Source organism: Trachurus trachurus (assembly GCF_905171665.1).
Source record: "Trachurus trachurus genome assembly, chromosome: 20".
In the NCBI taxonomy this organism is placed as follows: domain Eukaryota; kingdom Metazoa; phylum Chordata; class Actinopteri; order Carangiformes; family Carangidae; genus Trachurus; species Trachurus trachurus.
The window spans coordinates 12,037,686-12,063,685 of NC_139911.1; the positions used below are offsets into that span (position 1 = coordinate 12,037,686).

The 26,000-nt window shown below is 42.9% G+C and overlaps 1 protein-coding gene across 2 annotated transcripts in view; it reads left to right on the top strand.

Annotated features, from left to right (window-relative positions):
- Window positions 1–26,000, top strand: part of arfgef1 (ADP-ribosylation factor guanine nucleotide-exchange factor 1 (brefeldin A-inhibited)) — a 53,769-nt gene that overhangs the window by 20,684 nt on the left and 7,085 nt on the right. Inside the window, exons 3-31 of one of the 2 annotated variants that reach the window (XM_083995647.1) lie at window positions 2,213–2,369; window positions 2,520–2,666; window positions 4,080–4,259; window positions 4,675–4,728; window positions 6,827–7,178; window positions 7,913–8,035; window positions 8,908–9,164; window positions 9,732–9,865; window positions 12,915–13,149; window positions 13,972–14,071; window positions 14,368–14,507; window positions 14,604–14,712; window positions 16,921–17,122; window positions 17,247–17,358; window positions 18,464–18,669; window positions 18,785–18,869; window positions 18,991–19,156; window positions 20,020–20,171; window positions 20,681–20,809; window positions 20,910–21,068; window positions 21,183–21,327; window positions 21,419–21,509; window positions 21,868–21,908; window positions 22,058–22,227; window positions 22,783–22,934; window positions 23,991–24,163; window positions 24,298–24,458; window positions 25,396–25,526; window positions 25,765–25,894. In XM_083995647.1, the coding sequence (XP_083851773.1) occupies window positions 2,213–2,369; window positions 2,520–2,666; window positions 4,080–4,259; window positions 4,675–4,728; window positions 6,827–7,178; window positions 7,913–8,035; window positions 8,908–9,164; window positions 9,732–9,865; window positions 12,915–13,149; window positions 13,972–14,071; window positions 14,368–14,507; window positions 14,604–14,712; window positions 16,921–17,122; window positions 17,247–17,358; window positions 18,464–18,669; window positions 18,785–18,869; window positions 18,991–19,156; window positions 20,020–20,171; window positions 20,681–20,809; window positions 20,910–21,068; window positions 21,183–21,327; window positions 21,419–21,509; window positions 21,868–21,908; window positions 22,058–22,227; window positions 22,783–22,934; window positions 23,991–24,163; window positions 24,298–24,458; window positions 25,396–25,526; window positions 25,765–25,894 (4,393 nt within the window). The remainder of the gene's footprint in view (window positions 1–2,212; window positions 2,370–2,519; window positions 2,667–4,079; window positions 4,260–4,674; window positions 4,729–6,826; window positions 7,179–7,912; window positions 8,036–8,907; window positions 9,165–9,731; window positions 9,866–12,914; window positions 13,150–13,971; window positions 14,072–14,367; window positions 14,508–14,603; window positions 14,713–16,920; window positions 17,123–17,246; window positions 17,359–18,463; window positions 18,670–18,784; window positions 18,870–18,990; window positions 19,157–20,019; window positions 20,172–20,680; window positions 20,810–20,909; window positions 21,069–21,182; window positions 21,328–21,418; window positions 21,510–21,867; window positions 21,909–22,057; window positions 22,228–22,782; window positions 22,935–23,990; window positions 24,164–24,297; window positions 24,459–25,395; window positions 25,527–25,764; window positions 25,895–26,000) is intronic. The other variant, XM_083995648.1, reaches the window with a different exon arrangement.

The following is a 26,000-nucleotide window of genomic DNA, read 5'->3' on the forward strand; positions in this document are numbered from 1 at the left end:
GCTTCATGCTGTAGTCCCATTGTGTTTTCCAGCTAAAATTCTCAGCCACACTCATCTTCAGGCATCTGATTGCAACAAAAAAATTCAGGCGAGAATAAAAACATTCTAATTCAGTGTGCTCCCACTTAGATTACTCAATGATAGTAGCACTTATAGTGATTATTTCAGTTTGGGGGAAAAACTTCAGAGTGATACCTTTCAAAAGAGACCAAGCCCATCCATATTCTCCAAACAGTTCAAGAACAGCATTCAATTTACTTTGGGTACGCCTTGGAAAGGCGAATATTACAGAATTTATAGGAGTGACAAGAGGATATACAGTAATAATGGGACTGGTTTTGGGTGTAAAAAGAAGATATTATGTTTAAATGACTAAGGAGTTGATTAATTAACTATCATGAAAAACTGAGCTTTCATATCCCTGTTGTCATGGTACTGAAGATGTCTGAGCTTTTCTTCTGAGCACGCCATCTCCATGTCGACTCATAACAAGCTCAGTAAAGGGAATAAAGGATCCTACAAGCAGCAGACAGTTAGCAGACAGTAGCTTAGCACAAACACCGCTTACAGCCACCTGCAAGTATCTGTAAGTAGGTAAAACTGAGGTATAACAAGGATATAAGACAATAAGCATGTCTCCTAAAATGTAACACTGTCCTTTTAGCTTTCCCATGACAGCTAAGCAAACTTGATGAGGATGATGTGATGTTGTCAACTGCAACTTCATTATAATCATCATTCACGTCGGCCACTGTCATATACACAGACAAAATACACGCTGTTGCTTTAAGTGAAGCAGCCAGTAGTTACAGTCCTGGATGTGTACCTTGCTGACTAAAAACCAAATTAATGTCCACATTATGTTTTCTAAGCGGGCTCTGTCTGACATTGGGCTGATTATAAGGCAGAGAGCAGGCCGGCTGACATTAAGCACCGAGTCCAGGAATAAGCATGAGGAGGAGAGGAGAGCTCCCCGCAGACACACAACACAATAGCTGAGAGAGATGGAGACTGGGTCAGACCATACTCAGGAGCCGGTAGAATGGATGCTCTTTGCTGAATCACAGCTCTACTTTGATGTTGTTGTCGAGAAAAAAGGTTTTGCAAATGGCGAGAGCGCTGTGTTAACACAGATTCAAGGTTTTCGCACCATATCTCTTGTTCCTTCTCCAACTCCTTTTAATTCCTATCTCTGTTGTTTTTTTTTTTGGATTATCTTTTGTTCCCCTCCCTACTATGCTCTTAAACCTCCCTCCCTTCTCCTTTTTGTCTCTTCTGTTAATTTCTCTTTTATTCCTTTTAGTCATCTCCTGTTTCTGTCTTTGTTTTCAAATAGACCTCTTGTAGTATTTTCAGCCGCCTCCCCTCCTTCACGAGGCGCTCCATCTCTCCCCTCTTCTTCTGTTTCTCTCCATGCTTGTGTCCTGCCCCACTCAGTGAGGTCGTCCCTCTAAAAAGAGCTGAAGTCATCCTTTTCCCTTGCCAAGGCATAAACAAAGCAACCCTCCCTTCCCTCTCTCCCTCCCTCCCTCCCTCCCTCCCTCCCTCTCACTCTTCTCCTGCTCCTCTCCTTATTCCAGCTAGCTAGTGCAGTCTGGGTGTGGTGGTTGTGCTTGGGGGACGCTGTAGCTGTAGACACACACATGGCTGCTGAAAGCACCGGTCCATATTTTATGTCTGTGTCTCTGTGCGCTTTAAAAAAATTCAGAAGAAAATAGTTGTATCATTTGATTTAAGGCACAGTTACCAGTCTGAGGCCGGGGTAGATGCTTCGTCAGCATGAGCACATGGCAACGTCTGAGCCTGAATAACAAACCTCTGAGGTTGCTGCCCCTCCCATAGAGAGATGTAGTGAAAAATCTCAAGCAGTCAGGCACCGTATCAAATTCAGTGTAATAAAGATTTTGTTAGTCTGCAGTTTCCCTTGAGGAGCGGTATGCAGGGCAAGACGTGTTCAGGTTGAGGAGGTTTAATATCCTGTTGGAGCTGAGGATGAGGCTGTACACTCAAACATACCATTGTTAGCACTAACCTGTTCACGCACTGTTAATCATGCTTGGATGTCGAAGGGAGTGTGAGTCTGTCAGGACGATTTCTGAACTCTTCGCTTCTCTGTCAGTGACTCCGGCCGACAGACTGGGCCGTGTGATCGCAGCGTTCGTCTCACAGTCTCTGTCTCTTTTGTTTTTTTCTGTATTGTTCCTCTCTATAGTCCACCCAGCGGAGACGGCAAATCTGGTTCCAGCACTTTACCGCCAATCAAATCAAAGACCAACTTCATTGAAGCCGACAAGTACTTCTTGCCGTTTGAGCTGGCATGTCAGTCCAAATGTCCCCGCATCGTCATCACCTCACTCGACTGTTTACAGGTCAGTGTGAGGCCACGTTGGGCTGCAGACCCCCTATAGTTTGCATGCATGTTTTTATATGGCAGTATTTCATATAATCAGGTCATACTCTCCCTTACAGGTTGTGCCCGTGTGTTTACATTTGTGTTTGCATATGTATCTGACTTGTAGAAGCTGATAGCGTACGGCCACCTGACAGGGAGCGCCCCGGACAACACGGCCCCGGGCAAGAAGCTCATCGACAGGATCATAGAGACCATCTGCGCCTGTTTTCAAGGGCCGCAGACTGATGAGGGCGTTCAGCTACAGATTATTAAGGTGTGTTACTCCTCTTTTAATTTCCTCTAGCGGTCATTTCCTGAAGGCAAATCACTGTAAATGGGACCTTGGAATTCTTTTAGCTTATTAATTAATATTTATTTGTCAAGAAAAGAGAGACAATCTTCATCTTCCACACCAAAAAGTGTGATTCTATATATATATATATATAGAGGCAGCATAATGTCTATAAAAAACATTCTGAATCTTTTAGGTTGATTTTCTTTGTTTTCTTTGTATTGTCCCCACAACAAGTTGAATATTTTGCCACAAAGCTTAAATAGCACTCACAATTCTGCCCCTGTGATAGGTTTTAGATTTTGTTCAAAGTGTGGATTGACTGTTTATACTCATGGCTTGACTGCCGACCAAAAATAGTAGGTAAAAGCTTCAAAACCTCCCACAGGCTGTAAAACCCTCTTAGTCCATGAAATGTGTTAATCGGTTTCATTATCAGTGAGGTATGAATTGCAGGACTCGTTCAAAGTTCATTTTTCTCACATAATTCTTCTTTCTGCTTTTTAAAAACCTGCAAACAGTCATTTGTGTTGTCAAACTGCGGGAGAGAAGTTTAGAAAGAAAATGAAACAGGTCCTGAGCAGAGCTACTAGAAGGACTTGGCAAACCCTTCAGGCTGCTTTTTAAACATGTCACCATCATGTGAAATTTCCACAGCATTTATGTAGTGAAGCACACGTGTGAAAGAGGCTTCAGAGACACACTGGCATTTGACAAAGTGAAGGTACAAGTTAAAAGTTAAAGGTAACAGCTTTATGATAAACTACAGACAGTATAATGGTGCAGAGGCAGCTCTTGATTAGTTCAATATAAATATAATTACAGAAATGAATAAAACTATCCAAGTATTGTCTCATATCCAAAGAGCGAAGCCAAGGATAAGAAAAGATCGAGCCACATCAAACTTATTTGGTCTGGAAAGAGGGAGTAGACAGGGTTGTCCAACAAGTCCATTACACTCTGCGAGGGATCACTCAGAATAATAATCGTACAGATGCCAGGTCAAGACTATAAAATGTCTTTATTAGCCGATGACATTTTAATAAAGGCAAATTTGCACACAGGTGTGGGTAGCCAGTAATAATATTATTTGCACCTGGTGTGAATAGCCAATGTGACTATTTATATCGGCATACATTTACAATCCATCTATAGAGGTGGTTTGTTTTGTTTTTGAAATCTTTGTAATGGAACAAATTACCTTTTTTTTATATGAGGCTTCAGGAAACTCTGTTAGGAAATTTGGGAAAAGTGTAGAATAATAATTTTTTATCATGTCATCCCATGTAAAAGAAGAAAATGTGTTTTTTCCTTATAAAATTTACATCTTTTAACACTTGTCAGTTTGATTTTCTCTATTTTACTCAGTCTTTCTTTGCTCTTCCTTCTTTGCAGGCTCTGTTAACAGCGGTAACCTCTCAGCACATAGAAATCCACGAGGGCACCGTCCTGCAGGCCGTCCGCACCTGTTACAACATTTACCTGGCCAGCAAGAACCTCATCAACCAGACCACGGCCAAGGCCACGCTCACACAGATGCTCAACGTCATCTTTGCACGCATGGAGAATCAAGCAGTATGTCCAACCCTCAGACACACACCACAGTAACAAAACAGAATGCTTTTTACACACATCATCAGAGAGGGGACAGTTACGAAAGTGAAAAGGTTTCTACAGTGAGTTTGCATTTTTGAAACGATGCAACTAATTATTAATCTGTAAAGTTAGTTTGGCTTGGATTCAGATTACATTGTAATATATTGAAATACATGATATTCTGTGTGAAAGCTTTCTGCTTTATGGGTTTATCCAAAAACAAATATTCCTCATTTGATTGAAGTCGTGTTTGCTTTACGTCCAGAGGGACATTTTAGCTTTTAAAAAAAAAAAAGAAAAGAAAAGAAAAGCTTGCTCTAATGTCATCTTTTTCTTTTTGAATGACACTTTCCCCCTCTTCACCTGCCTCCCTCCCTTCCTTTTGGACACATAGCTTACAAATCACAAGCTATCTTGGTCTCTGGCCTCCAGAAAGCGTGACCGCCAGGTAAAGCGTGCAGGACTGCCGTGACTTGCCTGATCCGAACTCTTTTCAAACTCTTCTCTGTGTATCTGTATTTGCACATTAAGCTTTTTTCCTCATTCATTCATGCACTCATCCGTTTCCTTCCTTTGCTCCTACACTGCACAGGAGCAGGTATGCTGTGTAGTTCTTCCACCATATGCTTGCCGTGGCTTTTGTTGACTTGCCTACAAATCATCTCGTTTCTCCCGCAACCAATTTACATTTTAGTTTACAGTCTCACCTGGGCGTGATAAATGTTTTATCACAGGTCAGCTCCGCCTGTCTCGGTCCCTGACAGCTGTTTTTGTGTTACTTTGTTTCTCCAAAGGGTTTACGCAGTTCTTTTAGAACAATGAGCAACTAGTTTAGAGTCGACATAGAGATATAACAGAACAGTCAGGGGTAGCGATAGAGACGAGGCCTATTGTTGTGTTGTCACTGCCTGCATAGTGTTGTGCTGCTGCACAGGGAGATCCACTTTCAGCGTTTGTGTGTGTGTCCTCCTGACTGCAGCTCAGCATGGTGTGATCACACACACACATGCACACACACATAGGGTTTGTCTCGCTCACTCTCACACGGCCTTCACTATCCGACTGAGGTGGCATTTAAATAATGAGCTTAGTTTGCTTGTGCTGCCTCGTCTGTCCCCTCCAGTGGAGGCGTGTTTGTCTGGCCTTGTTACCGTGGCTCATATCCAATACAAATTGTTGCACCCAGAGTGCTCCGTCATTGAATTCAGGTGTTTACATTTAAATGTGACAACAGCAGCATGATTTAATTGGAGGTTAAATCTTCCGATGGAAGATAACGAGACACAGCGGCTTTAATAAAAAGGGTTTTGTGCAGGAACTAGATATGAAATGCAGATGCAGATTTTGGTTTGGCTTGTAGAACAGATGTATAATTGTGTCATGAGAATGGCTACAGACACAGATTCATATTGGCCATCAGTCTCCCGTGTTTGGCAGATTTATATTGTGGATTACAGTCAAGAATTTTAAATGCTAGTCTGTTTTAGATTGAAGGATCACCATCTATCATCATCGGTTTGTAAATGTGTCACACTGTTTATATTTCCAGCTGTTACCCATGTCTCTCTTAAGTTACTGTGCTTTTTCTCTTTGAGTCACTCAAGTCTTTTTTTTCTTTTTTTTTTCAAACATTTACGCCCAACAAATCTACAAATGCACTTGGACTGAAAATGCACCATGGGCTGTTGTTAATTTATCTTGGCTGAGAGAATTTCCACTGCTTGTAATTGTTTGCTCTCTGTTTTTGGAACTTGTATTGGTGTTTGCTATGAAAGTGTAACTGTGCATAAAAGTGCTTTTTTTTCCTCTCTCCTCTACGATCAGCAGAGGTTAGCGGTAGAGATAGTTTGATTTTTCTCAAAACCAAACTTTACCTCTGCCGTGTGGCAATCTCTGACCTGAAATAACAATAACAATGTTCACTAACAGCACACCACAGCCATGTGTAAATTTCTTGTGACCTACTTTTAGCTCATGACCTACCCAGCAACGCTTTCCCTCCCTCAATATGAAGCAGTGGTAATACCTGTCAGTCATGCCACATCAGCCAGGAGTCAGGACGTGGCCGTACGAGCCATTTTCCACCAAAATGAATTGATTCCACGAAGTTCGTCTCATTGCAGTTGTAGTGGCATGGCCTACTTCTCACAGAGTGCATTCATACCATGAAAACACACATTTAATATAAGCTTTTACTTTCCTGAAATTTGAGAAATTGTCCCAATAGCTGTCTTTCGCCCATTGCGTTCACATCTGGAAGTGTTGCGGCCCTGCTGTGGGCTCACTCAGTCCTCTGAGAGTTTAGACAGGTTGTTCACACTTGTAATTGTTGTTATGAGTTGGTTTACATCGTCTTAACCCGTCTTTTTTCTCTGTGTGCGTACGTGTGTGTTGCATGTGCCTGATCTCTGTGAATGCTTTTGCCGTCCTCCGTGTGTGCTCGTGTGTGTGTGTGTGTGTGTGTTCTGTTTTGTTTTTTATTTTTTGCGTACGTGTGTTGTAACCCCCCCCCCCCCCCCCCCCCCCCCCCCCCCCCCGTCCCACAGCTGCAGGAGGCGAAGCAGCTGGAGAGAGAGCGGCACCGGCAGCACTCGCCGGTCACCCAGCACACTGAGCCAGACTCCCCTCAGCTCCAGACTCACATCCACCCGCCGCCGGCCAAGGGTCAAACCCCGGAGGCCAACGGCCCCGTCACCCCGACGACCCCCAGCATCACCATCCCATCCACCCCGTCCACCCCGTCGACACCGGCCCCCGAGGGCAGCAGCAGGTCTGTGTCCGGGGAGCAGGAGGAGCCGGGGCCCGTCTACGAGAGTCCGGATCCAGAGAACGGGTCGGATTTCTGCGTGGCTGAAAACGAGCAGACGGAGGCGGATCAAGCTACTGCAGCAGCTCAGAGTGAGTCCGGCTGAAGTGGATCCTTTTATTCTCTTGAATTTTTTAGAATACCAGACAACTATACTTTCCTGCTTGTCATTAATACGAGGATGAAATTTCAACCGGTTGAAAAAAATCCCGTCCTTTCAGCCTTCACATGCCCATCACATTAAATGAAATCGCTGACCACATTACTCGCTGTCAAACTCTTTAACACAGTGACTTCAAATTCATTAGGCCTCACACACACACACACACACACACACACACACACACACACACACACACACACACACACACACACACACACACACACACACACACACACACACACACACACACACACACACACACACACACACACACACACACACTAACAGATCTTTCATATCCATTCTGGCTTATGTGTTCATAGAAACATCACTGGTTGAAGTGAACACCCTGAATACACACATGAAAAGCTTCACTTTCACATCCTGTGCAGTTTCAGTCAAAGACCATGACGCAGCCAGAACCTATGTTTACTACTATTACCAAACATTTGATGCCAAATTCATTGAGAGAACTGGCGTAGGGCACAAGGAGGAGGATAAAAAAGAACAATCAGTCATTCAGTGATTCTGTAATTCTATGCACGCTGGTCCAGAGAGTTTCATGCCTGCAGCAGAATACATCTGTTGCACTTTGCACCTTTTTAGTTAGATAAAAAAAAGGATGATGTGTGTGTGTCCTGAAAGTGTGCATGTGTTGTTCAGATGCAGCAGCCCAGCAGCATTCAGAGGCCGGCGAGGAGGAGGAGGAGACTCCAAACTATGAGGAGAAAGCCCAAGAAATAGTCCAGAGTATCCTGCAGGAGGTCGTCAATACTGTTGCAGGAGGTGAGTCATGCTCTGTGTGGGACTATTTTTAAATTGCAGCGTGTGCTATGAGGGGAAAATACACGGTCTCCTAAATCATAATTATCTTCAGGCACATTTGTCACACTAATGTTGAAGGAGTCATTCAACCGACTTTGAAAGAAATAAACGCACAAAATGAATCTTCACCTATAGATTTCGCCTTTAAAGTAACTGTCAAGTGATTGGATTTATAGTTATGGTGCATTTAGCATTTCACTGAACAACTAGGGAGCTAAGAAAGAGACACAATGCAGACTATCCATGCTGCACCTTACATGACAGATGAATTATTTCCAAGATGGTGCTCCTGTTCGGCATAAACAAGCACCTCTGGGTATAAATTGTGTCTGAAAGGCAAAGAACCAAACATCTCTAAACCCAGCCCTCTCTTGCTGGGATGCAACATTATAATTTTAGGTCAGGTCAAGCTCCCTGAAGTTTCCTCAGAGGCTGACAAAAAGAAGGCGCAGTAGTCGTTCTTTGTGTGTTAAAGTAAAAAAGAAATCTTGTTTTTTTTAATGGTTGTTGAAAAAAGCTCTATTAACTCTCACACACAATAGAAAAGTGCTCTGGCATCCTTTTTCAGTTCACTTTTACCCTTCAGCAGCAAATAGACAAACAGACTGCAATGGTCCGGTGGTACATTGAGCAGAAATGGACTCTTGTATCCTCTCTTAACCTGACCGCTCGCCCATTTTCTCTTTTTGTACTTGACCAGAACATCATGTCAAATACCAGACTGACAATTTAATGTTTCCTTGCCAGAGGGGGGTGAAGGCAAGGGAACAGTAAATTGGGAGAATAGTTGCGTCTCCCTCGTCAATCTAACCCCCACTCCATCGTCACCACAGGACACTGCCTGGACCCTGCGAACCTCTGCTCCGACACCAAGGAGCCCGCCGGTGAGGGCGAGCCGGCAGAATCGGAGCCGGCCGAGGCGGTGACCGAGGTGACCGAGGGCACGCAGAGCTCTCTGGAGGACGAGGGCACCCTGGGCAGCGACAGCGAGCACGTCCATGCCAACGGGATCCCCGGCACGCCTATTTCTGCCAGCTTCACCCCCTCGCTGCCTGATGACAGACTGTCTGTCTCATCCAATGACACTCAGGTGAAGGACGGAGCATGGTTGTGGAAACAAAACATGATTTACTGTATAGGGAGGAAGTACGATCCACTGAATAACACAAGAGCAAGTAAATTACACAAGAAATTGTTTTAAATATGTGTTAATTTTATGTCTCATGACTGTCAAGTGTGTTTGGCCCAGTCAAAAAAACATATTTAATTTGATTAATATTTTACGGCTGTATTGGATGTAAGCCAGAGGAAAATGAACCACTTGATTTAATCAGAAGACAAAATATTGAATGAGATTGTCAACACACGCACCTTGGGAACCGCTGAAGCCAGTCTCAGTAATTAAAGTGAACATATTTCCTGGAATGTCTTATGTAATCATCCATCTCTTCAGCTATATATGAACTCTGCAATTAAGTTTGATTGCACTCAGCGATGATCAGGGTTAAACAAAACTAATAGATCTGGAAGCTTGTAATCACACTGTTTATGACGAGCGGGCTGGAGGATGTTCCATTCAGTCGAATAACATGTTGCTAACTACACGCTGATTTCTTTTTTTTTCTTTTTTTTCCTCCCTGTTTTTGTTGCCGTGCAGGAATCGGGAGGAGCACCGGGCCAGCCACCTGGTGCTAAGTTCTCCCACATCCTCCAGAAAGATGCCTTCCTCGTCTTTCGCTCACTCTGCAAACTGTCGATGAAGCCGCTGTCGGATGGACCGCCTGACCCGAAGTAAGAATGGATTTTGATTGGCTTGATCATATTTTGTTTAGCATTTATAAAGCTTGATCTTTCAGTGGTCTTAAATTTCATGGTTTGTTGTTTGTTTCTTCGTCTCTGTGTCTGCACAAAAAATGAGAGAGATATACTTGCACACACCGGAAGGATACATATTATTAGAAGGATTTCTGTTTGTGTGTGCTGGTCCACTGTTTAGCTCAACAAGACTGTGCACTTTTTGTTCTCAGTTTCTATGGATTAATGAGTTCATCATCTGAATATGTGACACTTTTATTTATTATCCCCTATGAAAAAGAAAACTGAATATCTTAAGATCTTAAACTGTTGATCTGGCAGATGAAGATTTCTCAATATAATCTGATATTTTAAATACTACAGTTACTCCAGCAATGATCAAAATGATCAGTAGTTGTTTTCTTAACTTTGAGTAAACACTGCATCTGGGTGAATCCTTTTCTATGACGGCTGCACCAAACTTATTAACTTTAAAGCAACCTTTAGCACCACATGTTAACCCTTCCTTTAACTATTGCTGCTTTACTGGACTAAACATTACAGACGGTGAACTTTTAAACCTGGTTAGAAAAACACACCAGAATTTCCACAGTTCACAATGGAGGAAGCAAAACAATGGACATAATTAGTGTCATTAACTTGTAATCACCATGTTAGATTCTGACATAGACAGAACATTTATTTTTAATCACATGGATGTTGTCCAGCTTATTATGTGTTGGTTGAATGGGTTGTGAATATCAAAAGGGGAAAAAGAGTGTGTTGGTTGTAGGACTAGACATGCATCATGGTTTAAAATGATGAAGGAGACAATGAGGCATTGCTCAACACTTTATGAATCACTTCTCTTTTTCATGAAGCACAGAATCCCCCTTTAACCATTTCCCTTTTTTTCAAAGCGACATAAAGGAGACGGGAATGATCTGATTCTGCCAACAGTCAATATTTCTTCTGGCCATGCTCTGCTTTGCCAAAATAGAGGCATCTGATTGCCTGGTCCTGATAGCAGTATCTTATGTGAAACAGGATTTCCTGCATCTGGTTCTTGCGTGTAACTCAATTCACACAGTGTCTGCTGCGTGACTTTGATATGTGTTTGTTTACTTTTTTAAAAATCTGTTTCATCTTTTCAATTTTTTATGTCAGTTGGCAAAATGTTCGCTCACGCTTGAATGGCTTTCAAAATTAATGTGGTGAAAAGTGCGTGTGTGTGCGTGTGCGCGCATTTGCGTCTGTCTGTCTGATGAAGGCCATGTCAATTACCTGAGCACTGATGTGTCGTGTCAGTGCCAGACAGAAACCTTTCACTCCTCTAACAAGGCTGCCCTGCCTGATGTTTCCCTCTCTATACCGCACACATACAACACAGCACACAGGATAACCAGCAGCATTATTATGACCTTAACCACCAGAAACTACTTTGTATCTTCATGGTGCATTAAAAACATCACTTCCTCTCTCCGGAGGGCTTATTATTTTCCTGTTAGACCTTAGAGGTTATTTTTTTAGTACGAAACATACAACAATGACCTGTGTTGTCAAATGGATTTTTACATTCAGGCACACAAATCCAGACAAGGATAAATGCTGAACAAATATGGACACATCCTATTAACAATGGCTTCAACTGACTTTTGTTAAATCTGATAATTCCCTCTTTGTATTCTCCAAACTGTGTTAGTTATTAGAAATGCTAACAATCTAATTCAGACTTTCGTTGATGGGATGTGAAATAAACACATATATTTCTATAACACACCCCAAGTGACTTAATTTGCATGAAAGAGCAAAACTACCACAGATCTGATTGTCACTGAATTATGGGTAATGTAGTTTCTTATACAAGTCTTTGGATTTAGGTTTATCTTTGCATTCTTTCATCATGACTTCATAATGACGTTTGATAAGAGCAGATTTTACCTTCGTAATTAATTCACAATATAATCAAAATATATGGCCAAGTGATGCAGAAGCTGCAATTTTTTTAATTAAAATGTAAAAAGTGAAATGTGTCCCAATCCCAACCAATAATCCCCTCATTTAAAATTGCATCATTTTAGATAAACATAATGTGTTTTTTGTCACACTTCTACATCGTCCTGTTCCATCATTTCCCTTTCTTACCATTTTCCTTTGAGGACATGTTACCATGGAAACCCATGTCAGTTTGCTGTTGCATTTCATGACGATCTTACTGTAACTTCAGTGTCAGGTTTTTCTAGTCCATATTTTTTGGCCGTTTGCAGTGCGAGACGTAGAAACATGTTTTTGTTGTGCCACATAAATCCTGTTTTGTCTGCTCGCCAGAGATGGAAGACGTTGCAGACAAGCAGCCGATCTCAGCATATAAAGTAGCTGAAAGTATGTTTTTTTTTTTAGCTATATATTTTTTTCCTGTCCTGCTGCTGCAGAAAAACAGTTCAGACAAGCTGAAGCTCCACACGCAGAGGAGATTTGATTTAGTTGTCCCAGCATTTCTTTGAAGGCTGTTGAAGATTGTAACTCTCTGATGGAGAGACACAGTGTGATGTGGTATGGTGTGCATTACACAGCTGCTTCTTTGAGGTGTAACTTTGCTTGAAGGACATATCATCATTTATAAGTACTCGGTTTAAGTGAGTCTACTTTCTCTCTCCCTCTCTTTCTCTTTTTTTTCTCCCTTTTTTTGTTTGTATGCCTGAAATGTTAATGCTCATCAAATTGGATAATGTGTTCTAAGAGTCTTGAGCAGATGGCTGGGGGAAAAAAATCCTTTAAGTTGTTTTATGCAGCAGCCAGACTCATTTTCAAAGGGTTGTTAGGGAACACAGCAAAGCAAAGAGCCAAAGATACAGGCATGAACCTGCAATTTATGCACTAACAAACAAAAATACACACAGGCAGTATTTGCTCTCTTACTGTCATCTCTTTCCTTATTAGAAACGTATTCATCCTTACTTATTGAACTTCGCATCATTACCAGAACTTTATTTCTATGGGTAAGTGTCAAATCTTCGCTGATCCCTCTCTGCTTGAACTTCCTCAGGTCCCACGAGCTGCGATCGAAGGTCTTGTCCCTCCAGCTGCTGCTGTCCATCCTGCAGAACGCCGGGCCCATCTTCAAGACCAACGAGATGTTCATCAACGCCATCAAGCAGTACCTGTGCGTGGCCCTGTCCAAGAACGGCGTGTCCTCGGTGCCTGAGGTCTTCGAACTCTCGCTATCCATTTTCCTCACTCTGCTCTCCCACTTCAAGACGCACCTCAAGATGCAAATCGAGGTAAAATTCTGCGCTTAAAAAAAGAGTAAACAATAAGGCATTTAACTTCTCCACTGAAAAGCTTTTAGTGCGACACAGTGACGGCTATCCATAAACAATTCACATACTTGCTTGCTGCATGCTCTCCACTTGGTAATTTGTGTTGTGTTCAGTTTTTTCTTTCATTTTTTTTATTTTTTAGTCCTGTTCTATTTGGATTCAGATCGAGTACGCAGGGAAAACCCGATGAACTAGTTGGCTAAGCTCGGCTATATTTAAACATCCACACATGCAGCCGTTTCACACCTTTTCTGGCTGTTGACAGTCTTTCAGGGAAACACAGGAAATTCATGACTGAAGTGAGAAGGTTGTGAGAAAGTGGGTGCAAAATATTAATTGCAACACAGCAACGTAAATTCATCGTAACCTTGTTTTTCCATGATGCATCGTTATTTCTATTACTGCAAGTTATAATGTGGTTCTTTTATATAGAAAATATGTGAGAATAGAAGCTCTTTTATGTTCTCAGTATCTTTTTTTCCTTTTTCTTTGTTGGAGAACACCAACATCTCAATACAGCAGGCAGCCGACATAAATGATACAGAACAAGTGGACTCTCAGAGATCTGCACACATTCATCCACCTTGTTGTAATTGAGTCACACTCACCTTTTTCTTTTCCGTTGCCTGCAGTGTATTGTTCTGTGAGTGTCTAATGCGTGACCAGCACCTGCTCTGTTGTCTGTGTCCACACAAGTGAATTTATGTGGGGGGGGGTTTCTGATGCTGTTTTCACTTTGTCTGCCTGTTGTCTTCCTCACCGTCACGTGGTCTCTGCCTGCAGGTCTTCTTCAAGGAGATTTTCCTCTACATCCTGGAGACGTCCACGAGCTCCTACGACCACAAGTGGATGGTCATACAAACCCTCACTAGAATATGTGCAGGTTTGTGCTACTGTTTTCATTTCTTTAAAAGTAATTTCCCCTCTAACACTGATATTTCGTGAGTAAATAATAACTGTTTGCTCTTAAATAATGATGCAGTAATGAAGTGAAGCCTGTAGTACACCTAAACCTCGAATTACATAATATTTATAAAGGTTCCAATTAATGAAACGGTTTAAATAACCCTTAATAAATTATATAATTATTCAGATTATTCATCATCCATAAAAACAGTGCACATGGTCTGAATTTATTGTTCACAAGTTTTCTGTCTGTTTCTCATCTGTGTCTTTCAGATGCCCAGAGTGTGGTGGACATATACGTGAACTATGACTGTGACTTAAATGCTGCTAACATATTTGAACGCTTGGTGAACGACCTCTCAAAAATCGCGCAGGGTCGCGGCGGGCATGAGCTCGGCACAACACCGCTACAGGTTATATTTTGTTTTTCTAACATTAAATTTGATGTTGTATAACTCTGCATCTGTTGTGTTAACCTCGTGGTTACATTTTTTTCTAAACATCTCCAGGAGCTGACCCTGAGAAAGAAAGGCCTTGAATGTCTAGTGTCCATCCTGAAGTGCATGGTCGAGTGGAGTAAAGACCAATATGTCAACCCCAACTCCCAGACCAGCCTTGGTAAGACACCAAAACCAACGTGACTGTAATTCATCAGGACGATCTGGCAGCTGTCACACCTGAGCTGAATACGAGATGGAAAGAAATGACCTTTTAATTCATTCTCATTCTGCACACTGATCCAATATTTAGTCTTTAGGCACATCACTGTCAGAATTCATGTTCATAACGACACATAGAATAATCTGTTGCTGTTGAACTGTCGTGCAATCACTCAGGTCAAAGCTGAATGAAACAAGGGGACATGTTGTGTAATTCCTGGAAGGAATTTGAAGAGAGTTTGGTTTTATTGTTGAAAGTTCTGCATGTGATTTATATGTTACTTATCAAGAAGTGTAAGTTTGGATTTATTTTAACACTTTAAAAAGGCACATCCTGGAAAAAAATCCAGGTTGTCGCTTATCCTCAATAATCTAGGGAGAGTTTAATTTGTATTTTTGAAAGTATCATAGATGAGATGCTCAAGGTTCAAACTAGTCTTTTTCCGCTGGTCACTCCGTTCTGACAGCAGTTCATCATTGAGGTTAACTGAGGTTAGCGATGAAGCTCTCGTTCATCAGCAGCGGCCGCAGTCAGTCGTAGGATTGACAGTTGGCCTTCATCAGGGAAGCTGCTGCTACTGAGAAGGAAAATGAGCATCCGCAAACTCGGCTACAGCCGGAGGAGAAAACGAGACACTGCTCCGAGTCCAGCACAGGCAGGCTGATCCAGAAAGTTTAGCTTTAAAACAGAGCGATACCTTCAGGCCCAAGTGGGATGAAATGCCCTTCAGGAGCAGATCCTGTGTGTGAGACTCCTGTGTCTTTCGCACAACACAGAGTCTCTGCTGTTTGCCGAAGGAGGAGCTCAAACTGAGGAATAAAGTGCTGCTTTGCAAAAGGCTTGGATAGATATCCCACAAGTCCTTGGAAGGAAACCACAGGCTAGCCTCGGGCTACGCTGTCAGGGAAGAGGAAAGCAGGGACGTTATCAGGCCGAAACTTATGACAAGTCATTAGTGATGTAGCAGAAGCTCATCGGTCAGAATTTGACATTTGAATGTTAAATTCACCCTGTTGGCTGTTGTAGGATTTTTCCTCTCACCCAGTTATAAACCCTGATTGCAAAACAACAGAATAACAGGATCACAGAACAATATTCATCTCCGTTCTTTCAATTGTCCCCTTTCTTTCCTTTTTTTTGGATGACTTCAAAGCCAGAGCAGGTAAAACTGTATGAGGTGTTTGTAACAACATGTTGCTGTGATGGGAATCGTGCATATTAAGCTCTGTTGTGTTTGTAGCTTTAGGCAGTTTTGGATTAGTCTTGCATCATATAACCTGTGTTGTTTTTAGGGTTTCCTGTTACCTACTCACACCCCATAGACCGTAACCAGAGCCATGTTTGGATTTATTTAAACTAATGTAAAAAAGCATTTTGTTTTAAAAACTAAATGGGTAAAAATCCAACTTGATGTTTCTCCTGAAAATGTAAATTAGCGTTTCCCCACGACACAGTATAAACTCACAGTTTGTTTCCCCTCCTTCCCTCCCTTTGTATCCCTCCACCTGTTTCTCTCCACTCTGTAAGGCTAAGAATGGGAGGCGCACTGCGAGCTCACATTACCGCACTGTCCTGAATGTTTTAAAGAGTTTCCGACGGGTAATCAGACGCCTGGCCTTAACTCAGGGCTACAGGGTGTACCCGCCCCAGCAGCAGCAGATCCCCCAGCTCCTCTCTGCAGGATTAAGAAGCTTTTTCAGCCTCTAAATTCTGGCCGCTTCCTCTTTGACACCCTGGAGCCTTTTAGATAAACCACCTTTTATACCAGCAGCCTCCTCTCCTCTCCTGCCCTGCCTTGCACCTGCTCTGTGTGTCGGTGTGAATAAGTGTGTGTTTGTTAGGCCGTGCATGTGAGCGTGCAGATCCTCCCTGCCAACAACAATCATTACGAGGGCCTCAGGGCCGTTTTGATCCCTGTTGCAGTTTCCACTTTCAATTACTAAAGTCTCTCTCCTGCAGTTCTAGCTGTAAGTTAGCTCTTTTTTTAAAAGCCTCGGGGCTCGATTTGTGCCAGCAACAGAGTTTCAATTTAAAACTTTCATCTTCATGATGATGTCAGGGGGTTGCTTCTTACAGTAACAATAGAGACACTTGGTGTGTTTTTGACTCATCTCTCCTGGGTGATCTTATCTTGTGTTGTTTTGCCACCTCCCTCCCCTTCCCCAGGTCAAGAGAAACCATCAGAGCAGGAGAGCACAGAGACCAAGGCCCCCGAGACCATAAACCGCTATGGGAGCATTAACTCTCTGGACTCCACGGCCTCGTCTGGCATCGGCAGCTACAGCACCCAGATGTCAGGCACCGACAACCCCGAGCAGTTTGAAGTCCTCAAACAGCAGAAGGAGATCATCGAGCAGGGCATCGACCTGTACGTGTCACCACACACACACACACACACACACACACACACACACACACACACAGTTAAATCTTTCATTCTGTCCCATTGATACTGTGGCTACATCGAGTTTTGTTTTCTTTACCTTACACAGCTTCAACAAGAAACCAAAGAGAGGAATCCAGTACCTTCAAGAGCAAGGCATGCTGGGTACAACCCCAGAGGACCTTGCTCAGTTCTTGCACCAGGAAGAGAGACTTGATTCGGTAACATTTTTTTTTTCTCAACTAAAACCAAACTCTGTAAGAGAGATCTAAAATCATATTGTTTCTGTGCTGCTTGCACAACAATTTTAACTCTGTGACAGTACAAACTGATCCCGGTCAAGATGTTCTGACTACAGTGTTTTTCCATTTGGAGAAATCCAAGAGTGGATCAAATGATTGTGATATTCAGCCAAAGCACATGGGAAGATTGTGCCAGTTGTACATGTGATGCATTCAATCTCCAAAACATGTGTTGTGTGAATCAAATTGAAAAGAAACAGAAATTAATCTCAATTCTGCAGAAATCTTACCCATCGATGCATAATCTGAAGAAAAATGATGTTATATGTCCTCAAAAGTGTGATTATAAAATGTTGTTTGTTTGCTTAACAATTTGAACTGAAATAATTTCTGGATGCAGCTGCACTCTTGGTAATTTCTTACTGCATTTACATCATTATTTGGAACAACATCATCATCAGCTTCCATCTTTGTGCTACTTATTGTTTTTGTCTCAGATCTAAGACATTGAAACTGCTGTATCCCCTGGTGGATGATAGACTAGATAATTGACGCCAGTCCAGCTCTGCTGTGTGTATCAGCTAGTCAAACCACACACAGAGGCTGCACTATAATCTAATGTCTGTCCATGAGCAGCAAACAGCTGGTCTAACCCAGAATCTTACATGCACAATGTTAAATGTTGACTGTGGCGAGGAGCACACTCGGCCTTGATTGGACAGCCTCAAAGGCGTCTTGTTCACAGCAGTAATCAGCAATAAAGAGTGTTCATAGCATCCGTTAAAAACAAGGGCCCTCAGCTGCAGTAGCAGCACAGCATCAAACAGAGCAGGTAACCATGGAAGTGTAACATGTATTTATCCAATTCACACTTATTGGAGGGTTCCTGCCGTTAGTGGCTCTTATTAGCTTCTAGTGGCAGGAAATGATAAGAAAGGACAAATAAGTTGCTCTTCTGCAGGGCTTGAATCGATTTTCTCACTCCGCTTTTCCCTCTTATGAACAGGAAAATAAGAGGTGATCGTTTTAGACTCCCATGCATGGAAAACACAAGACTGAGCTCTGTCTGATCCTGTTTTTTCAGACCCAGGTGGGAGAGTTCCTCGGGGATAATGACCGTTTCAATAAAGAGGTGATGTACGCGTACGTGGATCAAATGGACTTCCAGGGCAAAGACTTCGTCTCTGCTCTGAGGATGTTCCTGGAGGGGTTTCGGCTCCCCGGAGAGGCCCAGAAGATCGACAGGCTCATGGAGAAATTTGCAGCGAGATACCTGGAATGCAATCAGGGGTGAGCTTAGATTTCTTGTTGGAAGATCCCAATGAAAAGAGCTGAATTTAATTTGGCCCACGCACTTTACAACACGCTGTTCTCTGTGTCCCTCCCTCCCATTTCAATTTTCTAGACAAACCCTCTTTGCCAGCGCTGACACCGCGTACGTCCTTGCCTACTCCATCATCATGCTGACAACAGACCTTCACAGTCCACAGGTAAGCATTTCGCCTCAGTGGGGTGGCAGCCTTGGGGACAGCAGTCGGATATGAGCGCAACATAAATCAGAGGGGTTGCATAAGCAGCTTTTGACCCATATCTTCGTTGTCGTCTGCAAAGGTGAAGAATAAGATGACAAAAGAGCAATACATCAAGATGAACCGAGGCATCAACGACAGCAAAGACCTGCCTGAGGAGTACCTCTCGGCCATCTACGACGAGATCGCGGGGAAAAAGATTGCCATGAAGGAGACGAAAGAGCTCACCATGAAATCCAACAAGCACAGTGAGTCTGGCTGCCATGACACGTTCATCATCTTCTACCTGATGTCTTTGTTGTTGATGAGACTTACAGTGCTGCTTTAAAGTTTCTGAACCCCTAGGAGTAGTTTTGATTTTTTTGTTTTTTTTATCATGATTCTCTTATTTTATCATCACATCTATGAAATGTCAGGTTTATGGTTATCAATTCCATGCACTTGTTTTTGTGTGTAGCCAGTGAAGTATGTGAACGTGATTTGCAAAAGTAAGTGAACCCCAGCTGCACCGGTTAAAGTCAAGTGGGTGATAGACTCGGATGAAACACACGTGGGTGCTCAAGTAATCAATTAAGCAGACCAATCAAATGAGACATTCTTAGGAAAGGTTTTGTAAGATCTCATCTCCAGAGAGTTGTAGACCTTTCTGGCAGCACCTGGGATAAATGTACATGTGTCTATACAGTAATCAAGCAAAAAATAAATAGACATGTCATTAATGGGAGAGTTGCTAGGAGGAAGTCTCTGTTCTCAAGAAAGAACGGAGTTGCCCGTTTAAACTTTCCCAGAGATCACTTGGACAAACCTTCTGGATGTCCATTCTCTGGGCAGATGAGTTCAAAATCAAATTATTTGGCCACAATCACAGGCACCATGTTTGGAGGGTTCACAAACGTTCAAGCAGCATTGTATAAAGCACAGGAGGAGTAACCCTCCTATTTGCTTTGGATGCAGCTATCTCTGAATCATCATGAAAATATACAGCAGACAGTACAGTTGCTTACTCAAAATTTTGTGCATTTTTCTTGTTTGGTTGTTAGAAGAACAAAAAAAATCTCTGTGTGGGTGTTTCTGTGCAGTGTGTGACCCTGTGGTGTTGACTCTTGCTCAGGTGTGGCGAGCGAGAAGCAGAGGCGTCTGCTGTACAACGTTGAGATGGAGCAGATGGCCAAGACGGCCAAGGCTCTGATGGAGGCCGTCAGCCACGTCCAGGCTCCCTTCACCAGCGCCACACATCTGGAGCACGTCAGGCCCATGTTCAAGGTAACACAAGCAGACACACACAGATGTATCGTGAGGTACGGTTCTCTAGGGGTGCCGAAGATAATCGTTTTCATCGATTCTGAATCAATGCAGTTATGTCACATTATCGATTTTTAGATTTAAATAATTCATTGTTGTTCGCATTATTTTAATTTAAAGCACAATGCCAAGATTTATGTTTTGTTTTTGAGAAATTAACAAGTGCACCTTTAAATAGGCTCGGCCTTTTCTTTTTCTTAGTGTGTTCAGACTCCAAGGAAGCTGCTGTATTGTGGAAATGCATTTAAATATTATTATGTAAATAAAAAGTTAGCATATTCATCCGACCATTTATGTTAAATAATGAAAAGGCCATGTGTGGCAACATGCATCGTATAATCGAATCAAATCGTAGACTGATGAATCGTAATCGAATTGAATCGTGAGGCCAGTGAAGATGCACACCACTACAGTACACACACTGTTTCACACACAAATTGGACAGCTCACCCTCCTCTATTGTTCCTCAGCTGGCATGGACGCCCTTCCTGGCTGCTTTCAGCGTGGGCCTGCAGGACTGCGACGACACCGAGGTGGCCTCTCTGTGTCTGGAAGGAATCCGCTGCGCCATCAGGATAGCATGTATCTTCTGCATACAGGTAACTGCTGGCTGTCGGAGCCGGAGGAATAATTGCTGTGCCCTGCTGCTAACGCTGCGATGTTTCTGTTTCTGACACACTGGCTTGATTTTTGTTACAGTTGGAGAGGGATGCGTACGTCCAGGCCCTGGCGCGGTTCACCCTGCTGACAGCCAGCTCTGGCATCTCAGAAATGAAGCAGAAAAACATCGACACCATCAAGACCCTCATCACTGTGGCCCACACCGATGGCAACTACCTGGGCAACTCCTGGCATGAGGTTTGATATTCTTACCTCACTTTAAAATGTCTCTCGGATTTCTCACAGCAGAGATGTCCATTGCTCTCTCACTGTCCTCCAAATGGGTCACTGTTTCGATATGTCTCCTCTCAGATCATGAAGTGCATCAGTCAGTTGGAACTGGCTCAGCTCATCGGTACGGGAGTGAAGGCACGCTACATCTCAGGGACGGTGCGGGGCAAAGAGGGCTTTATCACCAGTACCAAGGAGCAGAGCAACGACGAGTACCTGGGTCTAGGTCAGTGACTGTCTTACAAATGCACAGTACAATATCACTGGCACTTTTTTAGTCTGAATCCTGTCTGAATCCTCTTTGCTTTGCTCTGCAGTCGGAGGGACGGTGGACCGTAAGCAGATCGCCAGCATTCAGGAATCCATCGGAGAGACCAGCTCTCAGAGCGTGGTGGTTGCTGTCGACAGGTAATGTCGTCACCCTGGACTGAAAATAACAAAATTTAGGCGGCGATACTTCAGTTCTACTCGCATGTCTGTTTTTTTTTTATATATAATCCCTTCTTAGTTTGCTATAATGTGGTATAACAAACCAAATATTGAATTTCTAGCACAGAGAAGGACAAAAGGTTCCTTGAGACTGCAGAAACAAAAGCATTCAAAGGCAGTTGAACATTAACAGGCAGCATGTTGTGATCACATATGCTTCTCTTTTGCATCAGACATTGTTCTCATCCACTTTTATTTTTTTTATGATTTATGTTGTCTAAAAAGTTGCTAATTGAATGTGTCTCTAAGCAATCATCCTCATCTCTCTCTGCTTCAGGATATTCACTGGTTCTACCAGACTGGACGGCAATGCGATAGGTGAGTCGAGCTGAACCAGCTTCACTCTGTACTTACCTGCCACTTCAAGGACGGATGCATTCTAGCTTTTTTTGATCATCGTGAGTCACATTGCCTGTACAAAAGCACCTTTTCTCTCCGCTCATTGCCAACATCTTCTATTTTGTCAGTTGATTTTGTGCGCTGGCTGTGCGCCGTGTCCATGGATGAGCTGGCCTCGCCGACACACCCACGTATGTTCAGCCTGCAAAAAATAGTGGAGATCTCCTACTACAACATGGGCCGCATCAGGTTGCAGTGGTCCAGGATCTGGGAGGTGATCGGAGACCATTTCAACAAGGTGGGTGAGGGATGGTGTCTCACATCAGCCACAGATACTCAGAAACAGAAGCACGTTGTAGGCGTTATTATGTTGGATAAAAAATGTTGTTTAAATAGTTTTAATTATTGACTATTTAGACGTCCCTAAAGCCTGAGGGTAAACAAGAAAAAACTGAGCTGCAAACATTTTTTTCCCACTCCCACCTCCTTCGCTTTGCAAGATGATTTCAGTCACTTATGAACACACATTGTTGCCAGAAAAGCTTTTTGGCAGTTTGGAATTCATAGACACGCTCTTTTTCTCACTGAGAACCTGCAAACTGGTTTTGGCGTGTGTAAAATGAAATCATCAGAGCAGCCATTCATCATATTGGAAAGTGGATTTTAAGAAAAGTCGTTTTTTTTTACGTCGAGCATAAACTGTTTCGTCTGTTCACCTAGCTGCTTGTTTCACTGCCCTGTCTTGTACTCAAAGGACAGTTTGTTCATTGGAAGCTGCACTTGACTTGAAAAAATTGATAAAAAATGTTAAAAATCCAGTTTTATGATACCGAAACATTTCATCTCCACACAGGTCGGCTGTAATTCCAATGAGGATGTGGCCATTTTCGCGGTGGACTCTCTCAGGCAACTGTCCATGAAATTTTTAGAGAAGGGCGAGCTGGCTAACTTCAGATTCCAGAAAGACTTCCTGAGGCCTTTCGAGCACATCATGAAAAAGAACAGGTAAGAAAAGAAAAGAAAAAAAAAAGAGTGCATGTATTTGTGAGACGGAGCTCATGTTACAACACCAGTGTCAAGTCTGCAGTGCTGGATTGTGTGAAGACAGGGTCTGTATTGTGGCTGAGTGGTGACTATTTGTGGGCTGCAGACAAACACTGGATCAAGTCCCCCCCCCCACCCCCCTCTCCTCCGCCCCTGTAGCAACTCTCTGCCTTCACTGTTCATTCCCTTTCTATCCGTCTTTTTTTCTCTCTCTCTTCACTGCAGTGAGTAAGCATATTGTTTGGTTGTTCACTCAGTGCAAAGCAACAGGACAATTTCAACTGGCCCATTTCAATCTGTTTGCATTACTCTTTCAGTGAATTTATGAAAAAAACCCTTTTTTTCTCTCTTGTTTGGCCCGAATCTGTCTTGAATGGGAATTTAACAGCTATCATTTATAAATGAGTTTGACTTAGCTGTTGTAATTATCTGCGTGCGGCACGTCTGAAGGCGAGCTGTTTTACTGCATCACACGTTTCATTGATGTGAAAGAGGAGCGGTGTAAGTTTAAATCCACCCACACGTTGAACAGGCCGAGAGCGTCGACGGAGAGGAGATGGCAGGCGGCCATGTAAACCCTGCAGCGCAGTGTGTCCATTAGACTCACTCACACCGCCCTCCCCCTACTGTACGTGTGTGTGTGTGTGTCCGTGTGTGTAATGGTGAGTGGAGGCAGAGCTTTTCTCTCATTCATAACTACTGAGCAATTAGGAACGCTCCTCACTATGGCAACAGTTGCTGTACAAACCTGTCGTACCAAGACCAGCCAGCACTGAATTAAGGTTTCTGTCTGAAAATGGAATTGAGGATGTTAATAAGAGCTTTCAAAGCTAATTGGCTTCAATGGAGAGATGAATTTTCATCATTTTATTTGATTAGCTCGCATGCTTCTTAATTTCTTCTTCACCCACTCCCGTCTTTGAGTCTGTCTCCTCGCTTTCTATCTGCTCCTTCTCCACGACTCTCGACCTCCTCCTCTCCATTTGCCAATTCACTCTCCCATCTTCTCTTTTCCAGGTCTCCCACCATCAGAGACATGGTGGTGCGCTGTATAGCCCAGATGGTAAATTCCCAGGCAGCAAACATCCGCTCAGGCTGGAAGAATATCTTCTCTGTCTTCCACCTGGCCGCCTCGGACCAGGACGAGAGCATTGTAGAGCTGGCCTTCCAGACCACCGGCCACATCGTCAGTAAGTGCAACACACACACACACACACACAATCAGCTAAGAACCATGTAACAACAACTTCACATATCAAATCTGATACTAAAATCTTGCTCTTAATCTCCCTCTATCTACTTTTGTCACTTTTTTAATCCTCAGCGAATGTATTTGAAAAGCACTTTGCGGCCACCATCGACTCCTTCCAGGATGCCGTTAAGTGTCTGTCAGAGTTCGCCTGTAATGCCTCCTTCCCAGACACCAGCATGGAAGCCATCCGCCTCATCCGACACTGCGCCAAATACGTCTCAGAGAGGCCACAGGTCAATATCCAACCGGTTTATTTCTTCCACTTTTTTTTAACTATTTTTATTTATTTATTTTAGATATCAATGTTGACAATACATTGCCAGGCATTACAATCCCCTCAGGATTAAGGAGTAGAAAAGACAAAATAAACAAACAACCAATCAAAAAAGAAACCAAAAAAAAAGCAATAATAACCAAATTTAATTATTTATTTTGGATATCAATTTTGACAATACATTGCCAGACAATCTCCTCAGGATTAAGGAGTAGAAAAGACTAAATAAACAAACAATCAAAAAAGAAAAAAAGCAATAATAACCAAGAACAGAGCCTGTATACAGTTTTGTAATTATGTGTTTAGGCATCCTTATTAATCATGTCTTTTCTTATATGACAACAAGTTTCCCCAGCTTTTTACAAAGAGGTCTTCTTTCATTTTCAGCTTATATGTAAAATGCTCCATCACCAGTAAATTATCTATAATTGACATCCATTGTTTGTTACTGGGGGCATCAGTCTTTGAGCCAGTTTTCTTCTATTATTTCTTACTTTTAAAGGTGCTCTGTGTTTGGTATTAGGTAGAAGATGAAGCAGCAAGTCATGGCCGTGGTAGGAATAAATATGATCAGATGATGAAGCTTTTATTAGACGTAATGTGTCTGAGTACACTGAAAACGTATCATCAAGGCTTTGTGCTTCCTTAAAGTGCAGGATGAATTTAATACCAGTCTGTATTAAAATGTGCCTTGTGCAAAGATTCAGTGGAACACTATCATTTTCCTCATGTCTGACACAAAGAGGGAGGATCTGTGCATCACGGAGGCATGAGAGAGAGAGCACGTTTGTGTGTATAGAGGGCATAAACGGAGACGCGTATCTGTGTAGGAGGGTTAATTCTTCCCTGAGGCAGAAATGCTAGAGTGTTGAAAATGCCTCCTGTTTCTCTGGCAGGCCTTCAAAGACTACACCAGTGATGACATGAATGTAGCGCCTGAAGACCGCGTGTGGGTGCGGGGATGGTTCCCTATTCTCTTCGAGCTCTCCTGCATCATCAACAGGTGTAAGCTGGATGTCAGGACCAGGTAGGCGGGCTTCACCTTTAACCTGCTGTTTTTAAACAGCTTGAAATGTATGAATTATGAAATGTTTTCAGCTGAATGTAAAAGCAGAGATAAAGGCGAGTCCAGCCTTTGTGTGGTCTCGTTGAAGATTCTCTGAAGCTGGAGGGTTGTGACTTTTAAAAATGTGCCCTAAAAAAGCAAATATCAGCTACGGCATCAAGGAAAAGGACAAATCTGTGTGTGTGTGTGTTTTTCTCAGGGGGCTAACGGTGATGTTTGAAGTGATGAAGACCTACGGGCACACCTTTGAAAAACACTGGTGGCAAGACCTGTTCAGGATTGTCTTCAGGATCTTTGACAACATGAAGCTGCCTGAGCAACAGACGGAGGTACACGACCGCTCTCTCATCTCAGCAGTTTTTTTTACATCCCGTGAAATCCACACAAATGGACCTAGAATATCACAACATGACAACCTGTGTGGTCTCCCGGTGT